The sequence below is a fragment of the Emydura macquarii genome, unplaced genomic scaffold, assembly GCF_026122565.2.
Source record: "Emydura macquarii macquarii isolate MOO-44397 ecotype Brisbane River unplaced genomic scaffold, CSIRO-AGI_Emac_v2 contig_3122, whole genome shotgun sequence".
Lineage (NCBI taxonomy): Eukaryota > Metazoa > Chordata > Testudines > Chelidae > Emydura > Emydura macquarii.
Window position 1 is genome coordinate 6,655,780 of NW_027133259.1, and position 27,724 is coordinate 6,683,503.

The window sequence follows — 27,724 nt, forward strand, 5'->3', positions numbered from 1 at the left end:
CCCACCCTCCCGCGAGAAGACCCCGTCGCGTTCCAGCCGGTCTGCGGTCCCCAGGGCTGGGCGCCTGGCGTCTGCGCCCGCGTAAAGTGCCAGCTCCCGGAGTCGTGGGATCCGGGGTCAGTTCCTGGCTCCCCCGCTGGAAAACCCGCGCAGGCTCCTGGCTCGCTGGGGAGAGGAGCGTGGAGCCCCACCGCTGCTAGTGCAGAAACCAGGGGCAGGGAACTCCCCCCCCCAGCTGTTGTTGCTAAAATCCCTTGATTTCAGAGCCAGTCTAAGTCTGATTTTTAAAGGGCTGGATTTGGCGACACTGGGGAATAGGGGCTCAGGGAGGGCAGCAACCATAGGGGGTGAGATAGATACAAGGCTGGCCATTAAAACAGATCTTTTTTTACTTGTATTCGGAGCAGATTGGTTCTGGAGTCAGGAGACCCACAAATCCCGGAGCCCCATGGTGCCATTTTTACAGACACTGGCACTTGCACAACTAATACTCCATGAGGTCACGCACGCTGGAGCCTCTGCTCTCTCTGGGCTGTGAACACTGGCATCAGGCAATCTAAATTCCCAGCTCTCTAATTTGCAGTGTGATCTTGGGCAAATCACATAAAGTCTGAGTCTCAGTTTCCCCAACTACAAAATGGGAATGATAATGCTCACAGTCCTTTTAAAGCCTGTTGAGGTCTACCACTGAGTTGTGCTGCAGTCACTGCAGCACAGATGACTGAAGTCTCATCTGCATTGTCGTGCTCCTGTGGCAAAAGCAACATTTTTTAGTTCTAGTGGCACAGATGAAAGCAATCTACAAGTACTTAGAATTATTATAAGATGGTAGAACTCTGTGGTCCAGTTTTGGGCCATGGATCCTGTGTAAAACTTCTCATGCTGAACTTGTTACATGATCAACTCTCTGAAGGAGCCTGCAGATTCAGAAACTCTCAAGCTAGGCAATGTTCCTATTTTACAGGTGGGGAAACAAACCCTGAAGCCCAAGACCATTGACTGGCTGGATGGCCTTGACTACTGTTTCTCCATCTTTAAAGTGACAATACCTGTGTGTGTCTGTGGTGAAGAGGGCTAATGACATATGACCAGAAATCCTCTTCTGAGCTGTTTTTATGTTTATGGTGCATCAGACATGGCCAACAGAGCAAGTCTGCCCTCAAACCACCTATTCAACCAGTGTCAATATCTGCAGCCTTCCAAGAGACAAGTATGCTGTCGGTCTGTTTCTCTTCCTACGCCCGCTGATGTAAGCAAGGAGTTAGCTTAACTGAAGTCAATGGAATTACAGAAGAGTAAGTGGGAGGAGAAGCAGGCCCTGTATCTCCAGTCGACACCGGGCAGCAAACAGATTGAATAGCGTATCAGGAGAGCTCCCTAACTCTGTTCTTAAAAAAATAATAAAATTCCCTATTCAGTAGCTTCATTTCCTGGTTTTATTTTTCCTGACATCTTGGCTAATTATCTCAGGAAAATAAAATACATCTTAACAACCCGAACAGACGCTAGAAGACCTGATTTTTTCCCCCATCAGAGCAGAGATTTCTTGTTCTAGTTTCTTAGCCAAATTCCAACTCCAATTAGAGTCCATTTTCCTTGAAATTCCCCCTTGTAACTTCAGTTGGGAGACTGTTCTTCACACCTTGTCCTAACCTGTCAAGCAGTGTTTCTACTGTTCCACTCGAGGTGGCTGCACTGCAGTCCAGGAAGAAATGGGTCTTGTGCACACACAGCCTGATTCTCCTGATTTACACTGGGGTTAAATCAGGAGCAATTCCTTTAAAGTCAGTGATTTTACGGGGTGTGAGATCAGACTAAGGCCCATCGTCTGTGAAGTGGGTCAATTCTGAAGGAAAGGCAGTTACATGCATTTAAATGAAAGTCATAACATGTATGTTGGTTGAAATGTGCATGGGATTTTTTTCCTTTCCTCCTTGAAATTCTTCATTCTGGGCTGTTCCTTTCTCCACTTCATTATACAACTCTCCCCATGGAAGGACAAAGGCACATCTCAACTACCTTCTCTCCTCAAGGCAAAGATCCCCTCCTGTATCTAAATGAAGGATGTCTGCTCCAATATTCTGCCCTGTCTAAGTGGACCTTCTACTTGAGACATCCGATGTGTGGTTTGGCAAGAACTCAGCCCCCAGGGTGAACCCCGCCCACCCGAGTCCCTATGGTGTAGCTACAAAAGGAAAGCGCTGCCCCTGGTAGCAGGACAGGTACTCCAGGTAGCAGGACAACCAGGGCAGATCAACTTGGAACAGTGCTACATTCCATGCCTGCTGCCAGGACGCACTCTTCATAGTTGGGAGGGGGCCCAACACATAGCAGCTGCCCTGTGGGATTAGAGCAGTTAATTGGAGTCACTTCCCTACTTTCTTCTCAAGAGTTTATGCTTCAGTTTTAAAAATCCTGCCTATTTCTAAAGGCTCCAACTTTAACCACTGCTGCTGTCCCTTTAAAACTGATGCATCAATGAGGGGTATTTTTGCAGGCCCAGCTAGACACTCCAGAAATGGAGTCTGTTGGCAATGCTCCCATGAATACAGATGACATGTGCAGAAACTGAGGGTGCCAATTTCAGACCAGACTCTGCGTTTTTCTAGGTAAAGTGGAAAATTCATTTTTTCCCCATGCAATTAGTGGGTGGAGAGAGTAAACCTTTTATAGTAGTGAATGTAGTGAACTAGAATACAGGCACCAATTAAAACCACCGTGGCTAAGATGTAGCTGTGTGAATGTGAAGGCTTGGGATGCTGGGATAATCGAGTTTTTTTTTTAGAGCTGTGCACAACCTGCTTAAAAACACAAATTTTGACCTTTGGGAGTTTTTCTGCTTTATTGCTCAAGCTTTGACTTCACAGTCTTCACCTTCAGCAATGTGCAAGGAAGAGGCATACAAGGAAGTTTACAACACTTACTCATAGGAGGGGATCTCTGCTTTAACAGAGGCAACAGCAAGAGCAAAGTGGAGGCGGAAAAATTGGGTGCAGTGATTTGTTCATAAGTCTCTCACATGAGGACTCTTTCAGGAAAGGCAGATTGCTTTAAAAGAAAAAAAAATCAAGGAAACGGGTTTAGGAAGCAGGACTGGGATTAGAATTGAGCTGGGACCACAAAAAGGAGATAGATACCAATGGTGGAATGAAATGAAACCGAGCAGAAGGAATTCTGACAGACCTCCCGACAACAACAGAGAGCTAGAATGAATAAATAAAGTCCCTAGGATTACACCAGATCTGGGCTGCCACCAAGTTTCCTACACAGACATACACACGAAGATGTAAATGACTGCGGTGTCATGGCCCCAGCCTCTGCTCCCCTGAAACCACCATCCAACCAGATAGAAAAATAAAGGTCTAATTCACTGGAAATTCTTCAGTTTACAAAACTAATGGAATTGGGTTTGTTTTTATGCTTCTGCGTCAACTTGTGATTTATCTTCAACTCCATTCTGTTTATCTTCTTTCATTTCGGTGTCATCTTTGCAGCTGCCACGGGTCTGGAGGGTATCAGCTTCTGGCTACAGGGGAGACATTGAAAAAACTGAGTGAGCCATTCACCCCTTCCCCACTCTATCAGCTTATAACTATGACAGACATTAATTTGGTGCTCATCAGCAGGATATCTGGACTCCCTAAGAGTTGCGCTGAGACTTAGGATCTCAGTAAGAGAGACCATGCACCCTGTTCCCCTCAAGCTTTTATCAGTCAGCTAGGAAACCAGGAACAGTTAGAGAGGCCTGGGCAAAGAGGTGCTTCTTGCAGTTCTTCCTACATGAGGCCAGATTCATGCTTAATGGGTTCATGCAGGAAGCAACAAGAGGCATGCGCTTTTGACTCCATTGTGGCTCTGAATGATGAGGACTTGTAAAAGAACATTGCCAGCCTACACAACCCCCTGTGCTATTTGGCTCTGACAATGCGGCCAAGCCTGGTACCAGAGGGCTGCTTCCATTCTCTGCAGACACAATGCTGGGGAGTCCTCCCTTTGTACCATCGGCAGTGCTGAAGATGGCAAGCAGAATACCCTAATCCCTGTTGCCTCTCTTCCCACATGTACCCATTCAGTTCTCCCAGGGTTTTGCAGTGTGCTGCCACTTACCTTTGAGTCCTTGTCTGCAAGCCTCTGGAACATGTTGGCGTACATCTTCTTCTCTCTCTCATGCTGCTCCCGGATCTTTTGCTGACAGGCTAGCAGCTGCACTTTGGCTGCTTTGTTGCTAGGGTAGAGTTGTAGCACCTTCTGGAAATCTGCCCTGGCCAATTCAAAGTCATTGACAGCCAGATGAGCTTCCCCACGCCGGAAAAGGCCTTTCTCATTACTGCTGTCCAACTCAAGCGCCTGGATAGGAAGGGAGCAGCAAGGTTTCAGGAAATACAGCCAGACAATCAGCAGGTGACACTTTTGGGATGAGCTTTCTTATTTTACAGGGTACACACTCCAGAAATTCTGGGATTGGTAAGACAAAAGGAGGCAGCGGTGCGTAGCAGCTGGGGCATCCGACAGGGAGTCAGGAGATGTGGGTTCAAGTCCTGGCTGGGCCACTGACTTTCTACGTGACCTTGGGCAAGTCATGTAACCTCTCTACGTCTCACTTTCACTATTTGTAACATGAAGCTTACCTTCCTTTTTAAAAGAAGGTAAATCTCGTCACAGATTCTCAGACAAAAAAGCTATTTAAAATCTCCCACTGACAATGAAGATGGAAAAGAATAATAATTTCCATTGAGGAATTTGATCTAATGGACCCTTCCAAGAGGTGGGCAGGGTAAGAGAGAGATACAAACCCACCACAGTCATTTGTGTTGCCCAGCTAGTGACAGCAAGATTCAGTTGCTCTACCCACTTTGCTCACCAGGTGGATAAAGCCTTGTTACCTTGCTGCAGTTCTCCAAGGCCAGGGAGTACTCCTTCAGCTTGAGATGGCACATAGCCAGGTTAAGGAGGGCAGCAAGCCTCAGGCTCTTGGCCTTTGCATCATCCTCTTCAGAGAAGCCCGTTTCGTGCTCCAGCCAGGATACAATCTTCTTATATTGTAATGTTGCCTGTTTGTACTTCCCTTCCTGTAGTCAATAAAGTTAGAGTTAGTCCAGCTCCACCCTGCTCTTCACAACACTCCCTTTTTTAACCTAGGAACAGTTCAATTAAGGTGAATAGCGAACATTTTCTGTTCCAAACTCCAAACTCCAACAAGTGCTGTAGGTGAAGATAAAATCGATATAATATGCTTCTGGGTTGTTGTGCAGAAAGCAAAGGAACAGGTCAGAATCCCACTGGGGCGTGTAGTCCCCCATGGGTGCCAGCTGTCTGACATTGAGCAGGGAAAGGCAGGATACCACTGTCCCCCTCTGCACCAGCTGCTGGAACTGGTTAGATGCAGAGTGGGAGCGTGTTGCACTCTGTGAGGGTGCTCCAAGAAGAAAGCGGCCGTGACAACCAAAGCTCCGCCTGGACCCCAGCTGTAACATGACCTTTTCAGGTCCTCCTCAGCGGGCAGAATCTTGCCCATTTGTAGCATTGTCTCATGGCAGCAAATTCAAGTATTGTACCTTTGCCACACTGCTCCGGCACAGCTCAGACACCACAGAGAAATCCCTGTAGAACTGCAAGAGCCCCAGGGCCACTAACCCCTGACCTATACCAGAGGAAAATATTGAATGGGTACAACAAAAAGGGCTTGCAAGGCTCCACCTCTAGCTCTTTGTATCCAGGGAAAGTGCAGAATGGACACCAAGGAGAGCTCCCTAACAGGACAAAAAGACTCCAGGGACCATACTTTAGCACCAGAGAAAAAACTAAGATAAGTACCCTACCTTCAGCGGCACATTACATGCAACATGCCATCAATGCATGAGACAGCCCTGCAACAGGGTCTGCTCCAGCACCAATACTGGCCTGTAGCGGGGACTGGGCAATGCAGACCACACACAGGGAGGACTATAACTTACTTTGAAGTACTGAGTGCCTCTCTCTTTCACAATGGAGCTTTGTTCTAGCTTCTCTTCGGTATTCATCTCCCAAGATTCCTTTGCCTGTCCAGACAGAAACTGTTCAGTCAGCCATCTGATTTGGGAAGAAACTGGGATGCTAACTTACCAGGTGCCAGCTCGTTTCTCAACTGAACACTGACAAATACAGAGCTGGAACCAGTCTGGCTCCCTTATGTGTTAGTTTTGTTACAACAGGTGTTAGAGTTATAAACACGTGCTCGGTGTTTAGACTTTAATGAATGATTGTGAGTTGCTGCAGGCATTAATCTCACTTCTAGCATCTGTATCCCATACTATAATGTAAGGTAGTATTTGAACACTTGTATGGTGAGCCTCTGTGACTCAATAAATCACCAGACAAGAAAAATACATTAACTAGTATGAAGTGCTGATCTCCAACAGAAGGTGTTATGTCCTGCCCAACATGGACTATCGTGGGACGATTAAGAAGACAACAGATGTTTGTTATTTTGCCTCTCCACCTCTCTCTCCCTGTGAAAATGAGTCATGTGAGTGGATTCCTCCCATCAGCTGAGCTTGAACCTCACAGCACAAAGGATGAAGGGAATCAAACCCCAGACAGAAGGAACTGTATCTCTATGCTGCTTGGAATGCATGGGGCAAGGTTTACTAGGCAAAAGTGAGAGATCCCCACTGCTTAACCTGGGTTAGCCCTAAAGGTCAAATAGAGCTTGTTTATTATAAAAATGTTTATTACTTTTCAGAACTTAAGACTGTAATTCATTTGTTTATCTGTTTATCTGCTTTAAACTTGTAAATAGCTCTTTAGATAGTTTATTATAGGATTGGCTACAGGCATCATCTTTGGTGTGAGATCTAAAGTGCCACTGACCTGGGGTAGGTGACTTGTCCTTTAGGACTAGGAGTGACCTGAACATTGCTGTGATTCTTGGTGTAAGGGATGATCTATCACAAAGATATGCTCACCTGGGTAGCGAGATAGATTGGAGTACCTCAGGGGACTATTTGAGACTCATGGCTAGGCTGCTACAGTGCTTGACGAGTCTGATACAGTTGATAATTGGTTGGTGAAATCTAAGTATAGAACTCACAACCAGTTTGGAGTTTGTGCCCTACTTCCTAACAGTCTGCCCTGAGGTTGGTATTCAGCCTCTTGAGTCACTGCAGGCAGCGTTACAGAAATCAATCGGTATGTGCTGCATTTTTCTATGAGGTAAAGAAAGAATGGAAGGCATGGAAGAATGGGTGGAGGTATTGCAACTGAGCATGAGGGAGTTGGATTACTGCAGGAGAGATGCTGCCCACCCAAAGCAGATGTGGGTCCAGAGAGAATACTGGGGATTTCATCCAAGGATTCCTATTCCCACTTCACCTTCCGCCATCCTCAGCTAATCAAAGTTCACTTCTTCCTCCCGCTCTCAGAGGCAGATGCTGTACCAAACACACACTCTCTCCCCAACCCAACAGGACTTCATCCCTTTGTTCCTACCTTTTCAAAGCTTTTGAGTTTCACTTCATATTGCAGCTCTGCATTTGGAGGGATTTGAAATGTCTCCTTCCCAGCACTCCCAAAACCATAGCTGTAAGAGAAATAAGTGGCTTCTAAAGGATCCATAAGAACGTAAGAAAGGCCATACTGAGTCAGACCAAGGGTCCACCTAGCCCAGTATCCTGTCTTCCGGCAGTGGCCAATGCCAGGTGCTTCGGAGGGAATGAATAGAACAGGTAATCATCAAGTGATCCATCCCATCAGCCATTCTCAGCCTCTAGCAAACAGCAGTCCCTGCCTATCTGGGCTAATAGCCATTGATGGACCTATCCTCCATGAACTTATCTAGTTCTTTTTTGAACCCGGTTATAGTCTTGGCCTTCACAACAGCTAGACCTGTTCTCTGTTAGGGAAGCAGGAGCCAAGAGAACATGACTATATAGATGCACCAAACTCACATTCTGCTCAGTGTTACCAAAAGACACAAAGGCATGAGCAGTTTTTGCCTAAAAACAGAAAGCATGGGGCCTGGGAGGGATTGGAATGCAAAACCTTCCATCTCTAGGTTACCAGTTTGTATTATATCTGGATCAGTAGTGACCCAACATTGTTACCATTTCATGCCTGTTGGCTGGCCTCTAAGAAATGAGTTTGCTGGTCTCAGTTCAGTTGCCAGTGGATGCGTCCAAACCACAAAACGACTGATAACTGGCACTAGATGACTCCCGTGTTGTGACTCTTAGCAGAGAGACCAAGAATTTAATGAGCTTTGACACTGAACTACCTCCTCCTATCGGAAGGGAATCCCTCAAGCTCAGGTGACAGCATGCTGAGATGGGGGGATGACGGACGGATGGACGGACACACGCATGTCTAGCTGCTGCCAGTGCTCTACCCATTCTGAGAATAAACATAGGACTTTGGACCCACGGGCTGTTTAACCTGCACCATTCAGTAGCACTAGATTCAGTTTCAAATATTTCCAAACCTAAAACAAGCCAGGGTTTGCTGGAAGCTATCAGGGCAAACTCTTCTCTTACTTGCAACCCTGCTACAGAGCCTGCATCGCCCTCCCCCTTTCCACAGAATCTGTCTTATTTTCTTGGAAAAGGGAACTGCTACTTACATGCAGGACCATCAAAAAAGTTGCAGTATCTGTCTCTCCATACCCCAGGCCCAGTCATTCTCAGCTCACTCAAGAACATGTATCTTCAAAAACAGTTCCCCATGGTGGATGAAAGGTTTGGACAGAAACTGATCTTGTTTCTGAGAAAGCGGAGAGGTTCTTTCTTCTCCCCAAAGGCCTTGCAAAATGTTCACAGCTTTCTATCAGCAAAGGGATTTTCTGACAGCCTCTCTCCTAATGGCAGCATCTATGGGCTGACTGTTTTCTTACATGGTGCCAGTCAGAAGACTGATCTCAAGAACATCCAGCTCATTTACATGTATCACTATTACTGAGGTAAGTGGCTTAGTCAGAGTCCATAAAGGGCATGCACATTTATACAAATAGGAACAGCATGTGAATTCACACAGGCTGGGATGAAAATGGCAAAGGCTGTGAATCCAAGTGCTTCAGAGCATAATCACAATCTGGGGGCAGGAAGGGGTTGCCCACCAGAGTTTTGTACTGTACTGTTAGGAGCAGCATGGAGTTTTTACACCTCTCTCTAGCGTCTGAAACTGGATTAGCTCGACTATCATTCTGTTCTGGTACATCAATCCCTATATTCCTCCATGAACTCTAGTCAATGCTGCTCTCCCATTCCAACAGTGAGGAATGCAACTCATGCCCATCCACATTCCTATTTGGCTGCTTCCTCAACCTGAGTCTGAGCTGGCTAGATACTTCCCAGATATCAGGTTTCTGGGGCCATCCAAATTTTGACCAGGGTGTTTCAGTGGGGGAGAAAGAGGGGTGGGGGTGAGAACTAAACTAATTAGAACAAGAATACACACCCCGAACCATCAGAAAACAGAAGTACTGGGGGCTACCTTGTGCCAGGATCACAGTCCAGAGGAACCACTGGACTTCAGAAGCTGCTTACCTGGGTTTGAGATACACCACAGATTCCTCTGACTTCTCCATTCTCTGAATTGCTTGCTCCAGACCAGGAGGAAGGTCATAGTTTTCTCCTTCTCCAATCTCAAACCGCAACTCCCGCTTGTCAAACTCCCGGTCTCCATGTCGACCTTCTATCTGGACTGAGAGCAAAAAAATCCCATGGGCAGGTTAGAGGGTATCCCGTGCAGTGAGAGAGAAACTAGCAGAGGGAATCAAAGGAATGCCAGACCTCCTTGTAAACAGCGACCTCTTCTCCTTAAAAAGATTGTCTGGACAAATGTCAGGGGGAGGGCAGCAAATGTAACATCTGGTGCTAAACCCAATGAATACTTTCACGTCTGGGTTGTCTTTCTTGTCCAACAATGAACAAATGTCAGAACCTTCTCCTTGCTCTCTATGGACACATTTCCAATTCCTGAACAATGCCTGGCTCTTATTGTCAAGGAAGATAGGTACCTGGGCAGCCCTACGGAGCCTCCTGAGTCCCTAAGTCAGGTTTCTGGTAGAAGGATCAAAGGTACCCAGCATCAGAACGAGAGGTGATCTTGCAATGGCTCCTTTGCTAACTAGTGGCCACCCACTCACATGGGCAACTTTCTCTACTATTCCTCCATTCGCCCCCCGAAACAGACTTACTCTCTACAAGGGCTCCCTCGTTGGGCTTGGAGTAGCCTTCGCCCTTTTTACGGATTCTTCGGATTATTCCGCCATCTTCGTCTTCTGTGAGATCCTCCCCCTTAAACTCAAACAGCTCTACCTGCAGAGAAAAGGGCGGCCTCATATCAACTCCTGTAGCATCAACAGAGCGGTCTTGTGGGGTTCGGTCCCCAGTCATGACAGAAAAAGCAGCAGCAGCAGCCGCCGAGAGGTCTTTGAAAATCCTGCTGTGTGTAAGGGACTGTAAGTTTCAGGCAACATTCTGTAGGGCATCTGACAACCTAGGCTGTGACTCCTGCAGTATGCAGCGTGCATCTGCCCTTCTGCTGGATGGCGTCAGAGCTGCTTAGGTGTTTGTGATTATATCCAGCCCTCTAGTGGATGGAAGCCCCTGAAGAACATAAAAATCTGAATACCAGATTAACAGGTTTTGTGACCACACAGTCCTGCCATCCAAGTACCCTTTAACTGACACTGATGATGCTGCGTGAAGTCAGAATGACACTTAGGGCGAGATCCAGCCCTCGTCCTTCTGCTGGCTGTTTAAAAAAAGCGGTGTGTGTTTGTGCTTGAGGGGTGTGGGATGAATGTTTACATGAAATACCCTTTGAACACGGGCAGTACAGCAGAAGTAACAGTCAAGACTAGCATTTTAAAGCCTGATGGACTTGCTTATGGCTGACTCTTTGGCACTAACGTGCTGGAATTCAGTGCACTATGGGTGGGCATGGCCTTGACATGCTCTCAGGTTCTGGAGGGAACAGAATTGTTAACTGGGTCAGGGACAGACAAGAGCCAAAAGAAAGAGGTGGAAATGGAAAAAATAGGCACGGAGAGCATGGGGTGAGGGGGAATCTGCATAAACATCAAATGCAGCTATGTGAGCTGAAAGAAGCTGCTCACCTGGGGCATGATCAAAATGAATGAACAAACTTCTATTGACTCCAATAGGCACAGGATTGGGCCCCCAGTCTAATCAGATTGCAAAGGGCTAGTCCCACACATTCAAAGGAAATGCAGGAGGAGCTCTTCAGGGTTCCAGATAGAGCTGAGGCCCAGCCTAGCTTTATCTTAGCTGAACTCTGTGATTCCCCACCTATTTTTGTTTGCCCTCCTCCTCCCCTTGTGGATTGGTGAATGAGGGCCCTCCTTCCACCCTTCTCCCAGGCCGTAGCACAGTTGCTGCTCTCGTTTTATTCCTATCCATGTTCTTCTCTAGCCTTGTCCACCCTGAAGCAAAAGTGGCCAGGTTGGGAAACTACATTTCAGGGAAGGCTTGGTGTGCTGAGAAGAGGTTGAAGCCAAACTGACTCCGAATTTGTAGGTTGCTAGAAGGAAAACCCAAACAGCCACTTTTACAACTGAAAATTGACATGGCTGGAACATGAACCTGAACTCCCAATGATAGTGTGGCATGGGAATCTAGTTGTTTAGGATTTTTAAGAATTGGTGTTAAGGTAAAATAATGATTGCCCCCTTCCCTGAGGTATCTGGCATGGCATTGCTAGAAACAGGATACCAGACTAGATGGATCAGCAGTCTAATCACCTGTGGCAAATCCTGTGTTATAATAATGGTAACAAAAGATTGTTTTGACCAATAAATATGTTGTAGTGAGACTGATGGTAAAAACAAGAGTATAAATGAGCAACACAGTTGTTATAATCAGCCTTGTTTAGACTAACGCATCCTGTTTTAAGAGGGCAGACAAATTTGCACAAGGTCACTGCTGTGGAGGCTCACAGAATGGTCTAGAAATGTCTGGAACTGGACAGGTGTTGACACTCATAGGCAGTAGAACACTATTCTGCTTGCACAATTTGATGACGCTTCTCTTTTGAGACTTTCTTTAAGGGACATTTTTTGAGCTATGATCAGCCTTTGATCCCAGTCAGTTTTTTCTCAGCTTGTTCTGGCTCCTGATCCCAAATAACACTCTGACCAGAGATCAATGGGAGAATGACCAGACTGGGACAAGTCAACTCATCCCACAACACTTTGCTGATGACAAGTCTGAGTCACTGGTTCCTTAAAGAATTCAAAACCTTATGCCAGTGTGTAGCTGTCCAGCTTTCTCCACTTTTCCTTCACTCTGTCCTAGCCCTCTGTTTTACTTTTGAGCACATATTGAATCTGGCAGGAGGGAAAATGAAATGAATCCAGTCTCTGACCAGTGCCAAATGCTGATGTGGTAAGGAGACAGCTGCTCAATCTCCCACTGCATACTCCTGAGCCTACTATGTACAAAGCCAGTCATAAGAAGGCACTTTCATTTCTGTTCCTCACTAACCGACTTCCAGAATGCAATGTATTTCTCCCTGTTTTTTCAATAGTGATGTCACTGCAGGGGAGCCAGGACTTCTGGATCAAAGGAACATGCCACTGAGAGATATTTAAGGAAGAGATTTGCCCCCCCTTGCAGAAAAGAAAACTGTTCCACAATAAGTGCTCATTTAGTCTGGATTTTCAGAACTAGCTTTAATAATAGCCATAACTGGCTTTAATTCTTTGGGTATGTCTAATAACTGTTGGAAAGATTTCCTGGGTCAGCATCTCCCGGCAAGCCAGGATCTTAGCACTGCTCAATTGGCTATACAGGATTGGCTAGTTACTTTATCTGGCCAGCTGAGAAACCCCTTGGCTGGGAGACGGATGCTCTGAATGGGCATAAAGCTGTCATAGATGGTTCTATGCCATCCATTGCCCCACTGAAAGAAGTAGGAGGGGTCATGGCTGGAGCACTGCTGGGCTCTGGAAATTCTCAGCTGGCCCCTTGAGGACTGTGACCAGCTACTGTAAATTGGAACAGCCGAACAGGACCAGTACAGGGCAGAGAAATAAGAAGCTATAACCAGTGGAGGGCCTTGTCTCCTGCAGAACGTGGCTCCTTTTGGCTAGTAATCTACTTGTAACATCATTCCAACCCCACAATTAACTGGCTCAATTTAACAGCCTTGTTTTTATTAACACAAATTGCACTGGTTTAACTAAATGGGTTTAGAAACTGACTTGGTAAATTAGTGCAACTCCCTTGCATGGAGACACTTACTTTGGTTTAAGTGCCTTATTGATTCTTTACTGACTTCAGCTAAATCAGGATCAGGTGCAGTGGGCAAGGAGTAGGGAGTGCTCTATCTGTGGGATGGTCCCCTCTTCCATTGCTCATCTGGAGGTAGGGCAGGGAAGGGGGAGGCAGACAGATAGAACTCCTACTGCAAAAAGAAAGGCCAAAGGCCCCACTTCACTGCTTAAAAGCACTCAGCACTAGTGCATTCATGCTAAAGGGCTTGAGGTGTAATAGCAGTGAGAAAGCAGGAGGGAGAGAACAGGAAGGAACAGGCTGAGACTAGTGCAAAGCCAGCTTCAGTTCAACAGAGAAGCAAACAGTTGCTTTTTGAAATTTTTCTCTTAAGGTTCACAGGAAAGTCATTTGTACCATATTACTGGAACTTATTTCCTTATCAGAAAGTTCTTCCCAGTCTGCTCAGCACAAGCATTTGGAAGATCAAACATTTCTCCTGAGCCATAAAAGCTGTAGTGTAATTGCAGTCTTTGCTGAGTTAGAATCAAGCTGAGCCACTTAACATGATTACAATGATGTTCTCACCCCAGCTTTAATATTACTTATTTTGCATGAATTAGCTGCAAAAGACTTCAGGGGGAAAGGTCTTGTGTTCCTCCAGTGGCTGGAGAGGATGGGGAGTAGTGTTGGCTCCTGGGACTAAGGGCATACAAGACAGGGGGTCAATTTTATTTTTTGGATCAGAGCAATGCAGCATTTCAGTGGGATGGAGGAGGAATGCAAACCCATCCCCTGGATGCAACTGGTATTCTTATCAAAGTCCCTCTAGCGGACATAAATCAGGTTAAATACTCTGAGGTAGATTACCTCCCCTCCAGTGGTAAAACTCACGTGATGGGGCAAAGAGGGAGATCTGTGAGGATTCCATCATAAACTTCCTCCCCAGACATTCCATCAGGGGGAACAGGCCACAGCTCCTACCCAGGTACCATGCACATCCTTGCAAATCTGCCGGTGCATCCATGTAAAGGACATCTGTCTCCACAGCAATTCATTCCCATAGAACCACCCCACCAAGGATTCTCCTGCATCTCCCTTTAAAGGGGAATCCCTGGCCTGGAAGAATGAACTCAGCCTGAATGAACTCTCTCATTTTCTGCTAGGAAAGTTCACAAGGAGGAAAGGGATGATATGCGTCTCTCCAACCCTGCCCCCACTCAACCCCTTCCCCAGTGTTGACAAAGAGGCAGCTGACAACATCCTCCTTTTCTGCTGTGTGTCCACCTTGGGGGGTGCTGGTTGCAGGAGGAAGAGGAGCCCTCACTTAGCTAGAAAAGGTAATCCAGGCTTGGAAACATATCGGACATCACAGGGATTTTGGCCTAGATCCTCAAAGTTATTTAGGCACCTAACTCTCATTGATTTCCATGGGAGTTAGACACCTAAATACCTTTGAGGAGCTTGATATCTTAGCTCCCCCATGAATGATTCAAGGCCACCTACATCATGCTGCAGGATCAATCAAGGCATCATTTCAAGTAGTGAGGAGCAAAAGACACTGGGTGCAGAGCAGCCTTCCAGAGAAAGAGAGGCCCTTCCTCTTTTAAACAATAACAGGCACAGCTGATTCCATAAAATGAAAGGTTTGTTTATTTATTCACAACTATATAACCAAAACATGTTACACAGATCCCCACTTAAAAAGGCATGAGCAATTAGGCCCAAGGGAAAGGCTGAAGTTTAGCTATCCCTGAGTTACTGGGGGCTTTGGTAGACTGGCAGTACAATGCATGAGCTCAGCTTGTGAACTCTTACATACGTAAGAGATAGACTCTCTCATGGGTAGTTTTCTTTCAAAGCATCCAGAGGAGCGAAAGAGGCTTTTATTTACATGAGCCATGAAGGTAAGGAAGAAGTGCTTCAGAGCAAGTTCATGCTATCAAAGGTGCTCCATCTGTCACTGTTACTCACACTGTTCATTTGCCAGTCACTCGTATTGCCAGTGGAACATGGCCATTATACTTTTTTGGAATAAGCTATTTTAAATTTTCCAACATAAAAAAAAGGGGTTGATAGAAAGGTTCCACCGCAGAGTTGGTTTCAAATAGAGCCAGCACCCTCTCACTTATATCTTCAGCTATGTCACACATGATTGCTGGCAGCTAGTATGACTGAATTGGTGCCTAGGCATGAAGCTAAACTCTTGAAATGCAGAGATTCTGCCTTGGTCTAAAGAATGAGCTCTGGATGATGTAGCAGGGAAACAGCTGCTTTCTCCTTAGCCATTCATTCCTACTTATACACAGAGCTATACCCACTACTAGTTGAGTCACTGGAGCGGCCTCATTAGAGTGTTTTGTTTTGGGATTCTGAGCCACTGTGTACTGATTCTAATGCCCCGATGTATATTTCTGGTCAGCTGGCAGCTGCACATATCCAAGAACAGTTACACCAATGTTAAATTTAAAATTATTTCCCCCACTCACCTTGGGAAAGTTCACACCATTGCATTACAGGACTGTCACAGTGGAGATTTTAAACCCTCAAGCACTGAAGCTGTCACAGCCAAAATGGTAGCTTCCTTTCATCAGGCTATCTTTATGATTTTGCTTTGGGTACGTGCACCTGCACACCCAGAGATATGTATTAAGGGAAACAATGCACAGTGTGCATGCATAGCCCAATAACCTAATATAAATTAACCGTAACTAGCTGGAGGGAGAGATTTTGAGTAATGATGATTGCAAGGTCTTAATTTTAGGGCTAGATTATGAACCCATTATTCCCATTAGCAGAAACAGTTAATTGCACATACAGCTCCATTAATTTCAATTGACCTTCTCACATAATGGCGGGCATGTGCCTGAGAATAAGTGTTTACAATTTAACCCTCACTCCCAATAGTCTCCTCCCCTCATTCTTCAATACTAGAAATATCTTCATGCAGACAGGTGATTTGGTGCTCAGAAGTTAATAGGAGAATGAAGGAAAGATGCATGGAAGTGTCACACTAGATTTTATTTACATTCTCAGCAGCATTGACCAGCCTCCATTTTCCATTAAAGATGAACTGAAAGGATCATTAAATAAGACAAACTGATGAATACACTTTTATAGTGCTTTACATTTTAGAAGTCACTGGACAAACTGTGGCCTTATCTACAGTTAAAACTTAACACTAACTAGGTTGGTATAGTTAAAACAGCAAAACACTCATGTACAGACACAGTTATACTACTTAGGCTGGCTCAGCAAAGCAAAATAAAGCTTTACCAGCCTAAGACACTTTAATATCCATATAACTGCATCTAAACTAGGGTTGCTGCTATGCTGGCAAAACACTCCCCCATCTCCCAACAGACCGGTTACACCAGTAACACTTTAGCAGAGACCATGTTTTGAACTAGTCAGTCTCTGACACCATTTTAAGTAGGCAAGCAAAACCCTGTGCCTCTAAAAAAACCACACAAACCAAGGATGAGTGACTTTAGTCAGAACCAAAGTCCTTAACCTGCACTCCTTGGTTAGCTTCTTCAGCCCATACTGCCTCTTAGTGATGAATTATTTAAATAAATGAATGTAATAATTGGGGAAAAACCCAAAGGCATTTTGTATGTTTTTACAAGGGAGGCTGTGTTGTCAATAGGCAGCAGGAGATTGGTGTTCTATTCTCAACACTGCCACAGAATTGCTGTGATTGTGGGTAAGTTGTTCGCTTTGGTGTCTCTTCTCCTCCCCACCTCCCTCCTGTAAGATAGGGATAATGTTTATCTTTGTAAAAGTCACCATCTCCCTCTGATGGAAAGAACCATAAAAATGTAAAAAAATTATATTTTACTTGCAAGAATCTCAGTTCACATTTTAAGTTTCTCCTATTACAGCGGAGAACATCCCACAAACCAAGCAGGGGGCTACATTCCTTCCAAGAGGGGTAGAGCTTTTCCACAGTATGGAGAACACATGGGTAGAAAGACAGTCTCATGGAACAACTCCCTCCAATACACACACACTTCCATTTACAAAACCAGAACTTCCTCGTGGCAGCTGCAGCAATTGCTCACATGGAAAAAAAGTTATGACAGGAAGAATTACAATACAAAAAACAAAATTTAGTGATTTAAGTTTTGCTCCTTTTTGAACATGAGTCAGTTGTCCCTTCCTATCCATTCCATTCCTCTACTCCCTACCCTCATAACAGATATGTTGCCCAACTACTTTATTCCCTCCCGGCCCAGCCACTCCTTTGCTTTTGATGGCTGGTAGCTCTAATTCCACAGTGACTTAGATATTTGAGGACTGTTCCCACTTCCTCTTATATAACAGTGGCTCCGAGCGGAGACAGGCAAGTTGTTTCCTTCTGTCTCCAACTGCTTTTGCAGGCTTTGAGGCTGCTTGCAATGAAGTCCCTGGACACCTGTAGCACCAGGAGGAAGGGAAAAGTGCCAGAACGAAGGCCAAGATCCACAAATGTACTTAGGCACCTAAATCCCAGATTTAGGCACCGCTACAATCCACAGAACCCCAATTCGGCTGCTGCCTAACCCTGCAGGCACCTAAACTCACTCAGCACTTAAATTTCACAGAAAAAGTTTTATAGGTGCTTAAGTTCCTACCTCTGGGCACACACCTGAAGCTGCACTCAAGATGCCTGGATGCTTATCTCTCATCTAAACCCCCGTGTGATCCACAAGCCAGAGAAAGATACGCATTACCACACCTTTCTCACTTGTGGAGCCTGATGCGGTAGGCCTGCTGCTCAGAGCATGCTTACTGGATCAGTGCCCTTTCAAACGGAGATGGTAGTGGTGGTCCTCCCTTCAATTTTGAGCCCTGGGGTTGGAGCACACACCTGGGATGTGGGAGACCCCCCAGTTCAATTCCACCCTCTACCTAATTGGGAGAAGAGATCTGAACAAGGGCCTCCCACCTCTCAAGTGAGTGCCCAAACCACTGAGCTATGGGATAGTCTAATGCAGGCCCCTCTGCGTCTCTCCTGTTGAAACTGTTCCATTTGGAACAAATAATAGTCACTGGGGTAGGGGGACTGTACCCAAGGTCTTCCATACCTGAGGTTGGTGCCCTAACCACTAGACTACAGAGGCCTTCTCTTTCTCTTGCCTAATGGCTATCTAATTATTCTAATGAGCAGCTCTCCCCATACATTGTACAGGGAGCCTAGGCTACTAACCCAGGCTTTGTGGATTCCAGGGATTTTCTACAGGGATGACTGCAACGCCCAAATCCCTCTGTGGATCTGGGTCCACGTGATTAGCTAGCTCTCTGCAGGTCACCAGTGAGCTCTGGACCACGTGTAATTGCTCCCTTCTGTTGCTAATTCGTAAAGTAAGATATTCCACTCTTGCAGAAGAACCACAATTTGTTGTTTTAAGGCTACTCAAGAATTCTATGAACATCTTAACTAGAGCTGGTCAAAATTTTGGAACAAAGTTGGTTAAAAAAAAAAAAACAAACCCCAAACTGTCTCTCAATTGGTGCAAAATTTTGTGGCAAAAACAATTGTGAAAACTTGTCTTTTCCACCAAAAGAAGTTGCTCCAATAAGAGAGATTATCTCACCTACCATGTCTCTAAGATTTCAAGAGACATTTATCACCATTAGGGATGGTGTAGTCCTGCCATAAGTGCAGGGGACTGGATTCGATGACCTGTCGAGGTCCCTTCCAGTCCTATGGATTGTTACGGTTAGTGGCTTTTTTTTGGGTAAATGAGAAATTGATAGTTGTTTCAATAAAATGAAAAGCAGGTTTGGTTCGAACCCTGCAAAATGGAAGAGGGTTCTACTACTTCAAATCTTAACCAGTTTCCTTCTTTCACTTTAGAAATCCTTAGATAGGAGACATATACAAATTGCAAAGTGCTTTACCAAAATTAATTACACCTCTGAGGTAGGAAGGCATTAGGGTAGCTTGAACAGCTACAGTGGCACAGCTGCAATGCTGCATTTGTGCTGTTGTAGTGCTTCAGTGTAGACATTACCCACGCTGATAGGAGGGTTTCTTTTGTCCATCTGCCTGAGAGAAGCTAGGTATACACCTGTACACACCGGGGGTTAGACCAGTATAGTTCCACTCCTGAGAGATGTAGCTATGCCAAAGTAAGTTCCCAGCATAGGCCAGCCCTTATTCCCATTTTACAGAAACCCCTAACTTAAGTTTCATTATGTAACACATCAAGTCAATGGCAGCTGGGAACAAAACCCTGGAATTCTCACTTTCTGCCCTTCCAGACCATCCTTCCTCCCTCTTAATGTAAAGGAGTATTTCACTTTTAATGTATTATTTCAAACAGCCAATAAGGTATTGCCTTAGATCCCAACCTAGAGTGAACTGCACCAGTATGTCATCCTCCTTTACTTCTGCTACCAAATCTATAGTGTGGATAAAATGAATAGTAACTGGTCACATAGTTCTCTCCTCCAGCGCTTTGCTCTTTCTGCAGGTTCTCAAGATGGAGCAAGATACTCAGAACAAAAGTATCTGTTCAACACCGTCTGCTGATGGTCCTGGATTCAGAGGGCAAGGACCACCCTGTTCTGGTCCCATTGACAGCTTCCAAGCTAATGAAGGGAATTTATGGCTGAATAAGTGTCACTTGGTGGAGTTAAGATGCACTCCCTACTTTCTACAGCAAATGCACCATCTTTCTTACAAAGAGTATAGTCTTAATGACAGTCCCTACTTACCTCAAAAATCAGTGTAGCATTGGGAGGTATTTTAGGGGGGCTCCCAGCAGAGCCATAGGCATATTCTGGTTTGCAGGTAATCCGACAGATTTCTCCAACCTTCATAGTTGCCACAGCAATGTCCCAAGCTTTGATCACCTCACCTGCCCAAATCAGAGTTGAGTCACATGATTATTAGGCACATATCAAAGTCAACTGCTGTGAGATACTGGTCATTACTATTAATATTTATTTACACAACACCCAAGAGTTAATTGGACACTTTATAGAAACTATAGACTTGATTGATTCTGCTCTCACTTTAGCTTGTCTAAATCAGGATTAATTCCACTCAAGTCAATTTGTGCAAGTGATCAAAATTTGACTTACAGTGCTTAACCCTAAATTGTTGCTCCCCTCATCCCCAAAATCCTGTGTGTACGCAGAGTGCAAGCCATCTGAGGCAAAGACCATGTCTGAAGTTCCTGGCACGCTGCCGAGTACTGTGAAATAATAATAAACTCTTGGAAGAGGAAGGTCTTTGGGTGTGAGATTTTTTTATATTTTGAAAACAGACAATCCACAACTATGGTCTTTCCGCTTTGTACTTTATCAATTGGCAGAGGCCAACACAAATGTTATCCAGAAGCCCTTCAACATGAAACAAACATCTGGGTGAAAAAGCTCTACTACTGCTGAGGACAGCTGGGGCACTAACTCCTTCAGACATCCCTAAAATTTGCCTTCTCTCTTTCTCCTCCCCACAAAAAAAAGATAAAAGTCACAAGGAAGAAAAGTTTCTTCTGAAGCCAGAGACCAAATAGAGGCCTGACCCCCTGATAAAATGGCCACACCAAGCTCTCTTATTCACTACCCCGTATCCAATTGGAAGGATATCCCTTGCGTTAATTATTTTAGGGCAATCAATTTTAAATTGTCCCCTAATTTTAACTGTGCTGAAAGTTTTGTACTGACAAAATGTAAGTCTCAGGTACAAGATGCCTGGGAGAAGTTGGAGGTTTGGGAAATTGTGGAAGGACTGATGGAGCTTCTGGCACCAAGGAGACAACTGAGGCATGCTTCTCTTCTTTTCCACTCCCTCTGGCCAAGGGTGATTTAGACGTTTATGGAAAGAGGGCCAGGTTTCTTCATTTTCCACCTCCACAGCTTGACAGCTGCCCCACTGCAACCTGCTCCAATATCCAACCATCAAAAATACACATGCTTGCTTGATGCTTCTGCCAGGATGAGAGGAGTGAAATACTGGTGTGGATATTTTAAGTTATCATTACAGTTCAGGGTGAATCCCCCACTAAGATCAATGTGACAGTTCACTTATCTAGGCTATTGTTTCATGCCAGCTGCATTATTAGGGCTTCTCTACACAGGGAAATTAATCTGTGTTAAAAATGGGATGTTATTTAAAGGGGGAACAACTATTCCTGATTAACTTCTTATGTGGATGTTCTTATTCTGGAATAAGAATGCCTTATTCCAAATTGTTTTAATGCACTTCTATTCTTATTCCAGAATAAAAGCAGCCATACCGAGAGTTAATTGGGCAGAATTAACCAGGAATTACTTCCCGTGTAAACCAACCCTAGGCAGGCATCGCTGAATTGACTACACTCCATTTACATTCAGAAGGTTTTCTTCAAAAATCAGAATGGGTCCATGTTCCATATTTTAAAAAAATAACGTTTAGTTTCTGGAGCACAATTAGGTAAGTACTTTAAAATGTACAATTACTGAACAATTCAGTGGAGCCACAATTGTTATATGTGGGGTCTCAGTCTGAATGCTGCCAAACAGACAGTTAAACACAAGACAGGACATTACCTTTCCCCAAGTCAAATGAGAACTTGTCTTTCCTGTCCAGGCTGGAGTCAAACTTTGTGCCATCCAGAAGCCACCCTGTATAATGGACAGTCACTTTATCGCCTATCATGGGAGACTCTGTCCCAGTTCCTTCCTTCTTGATAACCTGAAAAAGAAATGCTGAATAAATGATGCTGAGCAAGATACAAAAAATAACAGTTTGGCTAACAAAGTCACAGAACTGTGCTGCGTGTGTATCACTAAGCAGGCCTCCACTATTCATAAAAGGTAATGCTTGGTTCTTTAGATTAGAAATTAGCTTCCTTGTAGATGTACTTATTTCCTTGACAATACCAACTGGGGAGATTACTACTATTATTGTGTTCTATTCACCCTGAAAATACTGCCAGGCAACAATAAACTATTCTTGTATTTGAACTATTTTGAGTTGGTAGGTGTACTTTGTGCTGTCAAAGAAGACCATTTAGGTCAACATTTGCAAGCATTGAATCTAAGAGTCACATAGCTGGGTGCCTATTAGCCATATAGATTTAGGTGCCTAATTACAGGCACCCAGATTTGAAAATGGCACCCTTAAAAGAAGTAATAACTGTCTGAAAGGAAGCAAGTGAAAATATTGCATGTTTTTGGTGTTTTTTTTAATAGTACCTTTAAATCCAACTACAGGATTTACTCTCTCTCCTAAACTTTCCCATGCTGCAATGGGTGTTGGCACACAGTAAACTGGGGATCATTTTGGCAGGGAGAGAAAGGTGGTGATCATAATTTCTTCCTATTTCATGAATGAGAGGTTAATTTCCTCTCAGCCCTACTGAGGAAATCACTGACATACTCATGGAAATACCTTTATCCCAACATTGACCAAACTACTGTCAAATACTTCAGGAAAGAGTTCCTTACACAACTGCTTCACAGTGCAGTGCCTGTTTAGAAAAGGGACACTCCATCAGCTAACTTTTCACTCCCCAAGACTTTAAAGGGACACAGGCTAAATCATATGCCATCCCAAAAAAAAAAAAAAAAATCACACAGCACTAGAATATTAAGGTTGTACAGCACATCACACAAAAGTTAGGAAATGCCAAAATCAAGGTAATCCATGAAATCTTAATTTTGTTTTCTTGTGCATATGTTTATGGCTGTCTTAACCACAGAGGTAGAACTTGGTACTCAAGTGTATGTGCAGTCAATGAGGAAGAAGCCCTGCCTCTTTCTGTCTGAGGACATTTTCTAACATTAGATGGGGAGGTAGGACTCCTGGGTTCAATCCCCAAGCCCAAGAGTTATCTAGCAGGGGACAGAGAAACTCCTATGTTACATAATGCTCATTCATCTGTGGATTCACAGCACTTTGTAAAGGTGGGGGCAGGGAGCAGCCCCACTCTGCAAACAACATATCCAAATACAAATGGCATAGTCTTTTAAAAAAGCACTGCTACTTGGGCTCAATTCCCAATTCGACAAGCAGTAACCTCATGCAACCTCGCTGATCCTGTTACCCCCATCTGTAACATGGGAAACATTAATTCCCTTCCTCCAAGGGTGTGAGGTCTTACCCAATAACAGGAACCGGGAAAGTCAGCAAGTAGAGGAGAGAGAACTAGAACCAGCCCAGCACTTCAACTAGGCCAAAAGGTATTTGGGAAGAGGGAAAGATCCATTTTCCTTGTGTTCCATTTTTATCTGAAGAGCTACAAGGAGATTCAGAGGAGACAGGCACATATGTAGTGCAGCCTGGAAAAATCCAGAATGCCAACCGTTGTGCAAACTCATCTGTACACATGCAAATGAAGGCTCTCTCTAGAGCTTATAAATCAGGACAGATTTTCATTGGAACATTAGGAGACAGGACTATCTCCCTCCCAAATTTTGAGTTCCTGCTTCAAACCACTGGGAGACTAGGACAGTCAAAAAACCCACAAATAAAAGAATGTACACTGTATGTCCCTCCTACCAGCTTCCTTCTTGCAAACAGCTGAACTGTAGTGCCCTAAGGTAGAGAGCAAGCATGGAAAGTTTCAGTCCAGAATGGTAGAGTCTGACAGACTTAACAACTGAAACAGAGGGTTATAATAATGGAAAGCCACCAGGGCCAGCAGTAACAGGAAAAAATCCCTTACTTGTATAGATTTATACAGGGAGAGAAGCTCAAAGGCCAAAAACAACCTACCAGCTACTACATGAGAGCCAATAGCTGTCTCCCTGCCCGCCCCCCACTCTGACTGCAGGTTGCTTTTTTTTTTTTTTTCCAAATAAATAATTGCTGATGAATTAAGACAAGCAACTTTGAGACATCTGTCAGGGCAGACAAGTTCAAGCAACTACTATGGTTGTATGCCTCTATTTTCAGATTTAGATAAGTATATTTACATAGAAATAAAGCATAATTCTTGGGTCTGGGAAAGTTACCAAAATGGTCCTTGGTGTCGCCAATTGTATGCCACCTCCTGCTTCAGATTATTTTTTTTTAAATGTAGATGATTCAGATCTGAATTGTCAAGTGTGGCTAGTGATGTTGGGGTGCCAACCCGAGACCTCCCTAAAGTGGGGTCACTCTCAGAAAGTGCTGGGCACCCACTCGGAAGAGTCAGGTTCCTTTAAGGTGTCTCAGCCTGGGCACTCAAAAATCAGTCGTGCCTGACCTTGCATTCAATTGAGACAGTAGCAATTTTCACCTGCACTACAGTAATGTTTTCAATTGCTTACCCTTCTAAGAAGAGAATCTTAATTTTTCTATTCATAAGAGGACTGTAATCCTCTTCCCACACTCTGATTTTTAGTTTAATTTTATTTATTAAACAGCCAGTGTGCTAGACCCCAACTCCCAGGCCAGATGCTACTTCCAGTAACATCAAGGTACAGCCCTTGGGTCTGATTCAGATCCCACAGTGCTGAGAAGCAGGAGCAGCCCCACTGAAATCTAGGGAGCTATTATACCAGTCAAAAAGCAAAGTCTGCGAGATCAGAGTCAGGCTCACTGATTTCAGTGGGGTTATGCCACACTTGAAGTGTCAGTCTGCAGAATGTGGACTGGTCTCCAAGACTGAGAACATCCTATTGTTTCATCCCTTCCAATTCTGCTGCTCTTAAATCAATACACAAAAGCCCCTTGACTAGTTATTAGAGCCTCTTAACGCTATAATTCTGTAGTAGCTTAAGAACAGAGGCAGACCACAGTGCTCTTTGTGCTGGTTCAGCTGGCCAACTAGCCCATACTCCCTACCAAAGTGCATTTGGGCACATAGGGACTGACTCCCTTCACATCCTGGAGACAGTCAGGAGTGACTTCACAGGAGTCCCTGGGCCTGGTGCTCCAACTCCCTTACACTAGTTTCATGGCAGTGTAACTCCATGGACTTCTACTGATGTAAGAGTGAGCCCCTTTTGTGTGCATTTCTCTCTCTCTAAGTAAAAGCCCCCTGAGAAACTGTTGGACAGACTTCATGTCTCCCTCACATCTTGGCGTGGCATGGATGCCATGACTCTTCTGTTCACTCTCTTTCCACCTCTTTTTCTCAGTTCTTCCCCCACCATCTCCTCTTCCTCCTGGTGCTGTTTAACTCCCTTCACTCACTGAATAGCTGCATTGCTACCTGGAGTGGGAACAGGTACTGTCCTTGAACCATGACATGAGCCCTGGCCCTATATTGTGGGAGCTCAGACACAAAGCTTGGATCAGCAGGCTCCTTCCTGAGTCCCTAGCCGGTTTGTGAGAGCTGCTCCTGTGGCCAGCTGTATCTTCCACCATCCTTCTCAGGAACAGGGAAGGAAAGTCGATGGCTTGCTGCTTTGCCTAGAGCAGCATGTTAGCAGGAAGTGTACAAAGGGGGGGAAATGCTGCATTACCCACAGGTGCACTCCTCTGCTCAGCACCCACACCCTCCTGGCAGAGGAACACTGTCCAACTTTGACAATCCTGCTAAAGTCAAAGCCCTATTTTGCTATCCCTCCTTCTCTCCCCACCCCGTTTAGGATTTTATGGTTTAAGAAATAACAGTCACATCTCAAAATCTTAACAGGTATCATGCACTGGGGACCAAGGGACACAGCAATCGGAGCTGTGCAGCTAGCTCTGGGGAGTGGCTGCATTTTGCCCAGCCCCATCCATACACACTTCAAATTAAGCCATGCAAGTGCCTGCAGTTTCCCTGACATGCGAATGAATCCACCTCCCCTATTATAAAATGTGTATAGGCCTGGTTCTGCCCTTATTTCCATAAGCAGAACACTATCCCCTAGGTAGTCCAGGATTTCATTTTAAGAAAAGAAATCCATGTCAGCTCTGGTCTGGGAAAGCAGGCTCAAAGCCTACTGGTTTCACTGTAGATAGGCCAGGGCCCAATGGAGCAGTGCCATTTTAGTGCAAATACACTTATGTTAACATAACTGGTTCAGGACAGATTCAAGGAAATCCATCTAGCCCAAGAGGAGAGTGGACAAAATCTTTCATTCCATATATTTTTGATTAGCGCAGCGCCTGGGTGCCCTGACTGACTGACCAGCAGGCTCACATTTTTTCAACAAGAGACTTCTGAAAGAAACTCTGGAGTGGAGCCCTGCAGCAGGACCCGCTGCCATAATAGTGGGAGCAAGTAAAGCCTACTTTGTTGTGGGCGTGATGGGGGGAGGAGGAGGAAAGACTGCAGTAATTTGTGGGAAAACAACAAATCTCTGGTCAGTTTACTGCATTAAGATTGCATCTGAATTCCGGTTACACGTGTATTTAAAAAACAAAAAACAGGTAAGTAGCATGCGGGAATCTGTCTCCCACAGGATTTGTGGGATCGAAGGTTTTCGCAGGTGGGAGTGGGATAAAGACAGAAGAAACAATGGGGGAGCAGGTGGGGACAGGCATTGCAGGGCAGGAAGGGAGCAGGATTTAAAAAAAGAGTCCTGTGCAGGTCTCTCCTCCGCCGTGCGAGCCGAGAAGCAGTTCACAATGAACAGATGTAAAGAGCCAGAGCGGGTCAATCCGGAGGAGGAGAGAAGTCCGACTTCTGGCCGCAGTGACCAGCAGGGCAGCAACTCGCACCTCTTCACACGAGGGCGCAGGGACTCGGCCCAACCCAGAGCCGCATCCGCAGCCTGCCAAGTGCCAAGCGCCCAGGGCTGCGTTTATTGGGATACATCCCAGCCCCCCCACCCTCCTTTTTCTGTTTAAAGCGCACCCGAGGCGCTGCCCGCGGGGACCACCCAGGGCCCAGCTCACATGCAGCGCAGCCGCTTCCCTCCGCGCCCGCGGGGAGCCGGGCACACCGCGCCGGAGGGTCCCTTCCCGGGGCCTTCGGGGTCAGACTGCCGCCCCCCCAGCTCCACCGCGCCGGGCCGAGGCAGGGCCCGGCCCCTGGCACGAGGGAGCCGCGGGCTGCAGCTGCCCCCCCGTGTAACGGCTGTCCCCCCCCCCCCTCGTAACGGCTGCCCGTAACGGCTGTCACCCCCCACGTAACGGCTGCCCGTAACGGCTGGCCCCCCCCCCCCCCGCGTGTAACGGCTGCCCGTAACGGCCCCCCCCCGCGTGTAACGGCTGCCCGTAACGGCTATCACCCCCTCCCCCCGCCGCGGCGGGCTGGTAGCCTGGTTACCGCCCGGCCTTTCGGGAAGCGGTGCCGCGCGGGGGGGGCGCAGCGTTCACACGGCGGCCGGGCCCCGCGCTGCCTTCCCGCCCCGGATTCTCCCAGCGCCCCCCGGTCGAGCCCCGAGCCCTCACCTTGAGCACCCCGCCGTCGGCCTTGGGGGTGATGTCGGCACCCTCCACGGGAGCCCCCTCCGCCTTCATCTCCTCCGCAGTCATGGCCCGGGCAGCGCGGCTCGCTCCGCAGCGAGGGGGGAGAATGGGGGGACCGGCGCGCGGCGCGGCTGCACGGGACCGCTCGCGGGCGGAGAGGTGCGCGCGCGCGGGGCGGCTGCTGGCGGCCGAGCCGAAGGACAGAGCTGCAGCGGCGCGCGGGCGGCAGCCTCGGCGCGCGAGCCAGTGAGCTCAGCAGCCACAGGGG

General features: G+C 46.0%; 1 protein-coding gene and 1 long non-coding RNA gene across 2 annotated transcripts; one reads left to right on the plus strand and one right to left on the minus strand.

Annotated features, from left to right (window-relative positions):
* LOC137141958 (uncharacterized) lies at positions 1-1,881 on the plus strand. The gene is made up of 2 exons (XR_010916791.1): positions 1-116; positions 408-1,881. It is a non-coding gene; the product is annotated as an uncharacterized lncRNA (long non-coding RNA).
* Positions 1,882-2,815: 934 nt separating this feature from the next.
* On the minus strand, positions 2,816-27,682 carry FKBP4 (FKBP prolyl isomerase 4). The gene is made up of 10 exons (XM_067531081.1): positions 27,439-27,682; positions 21,732-21,876; positions 19,914-20,056; positions 10,169-10,289; positions 9,516-9,672; positions 7,468-7,558; positions 5,955-6,038; positions 4,884-5,069; positions 4,108-4,347; positions 2,816-3,526 (listed from the first exon to the last, which is right to left on the minus strand). The coding sequence occupies exons 1-10, from the start codon at positions 27,520-27,522 to the stop codon at positions 3,416-3,418; spliced, it is 1,362 nt and encodes a 453-aa protein (XP_067387182.1). The 5' UTR covers positions 27,523-27,682; the 3' UTR covers positions 2,816-3,415.
* Positions 27,683-27,724: the final 42 nt, after the last annotated feature.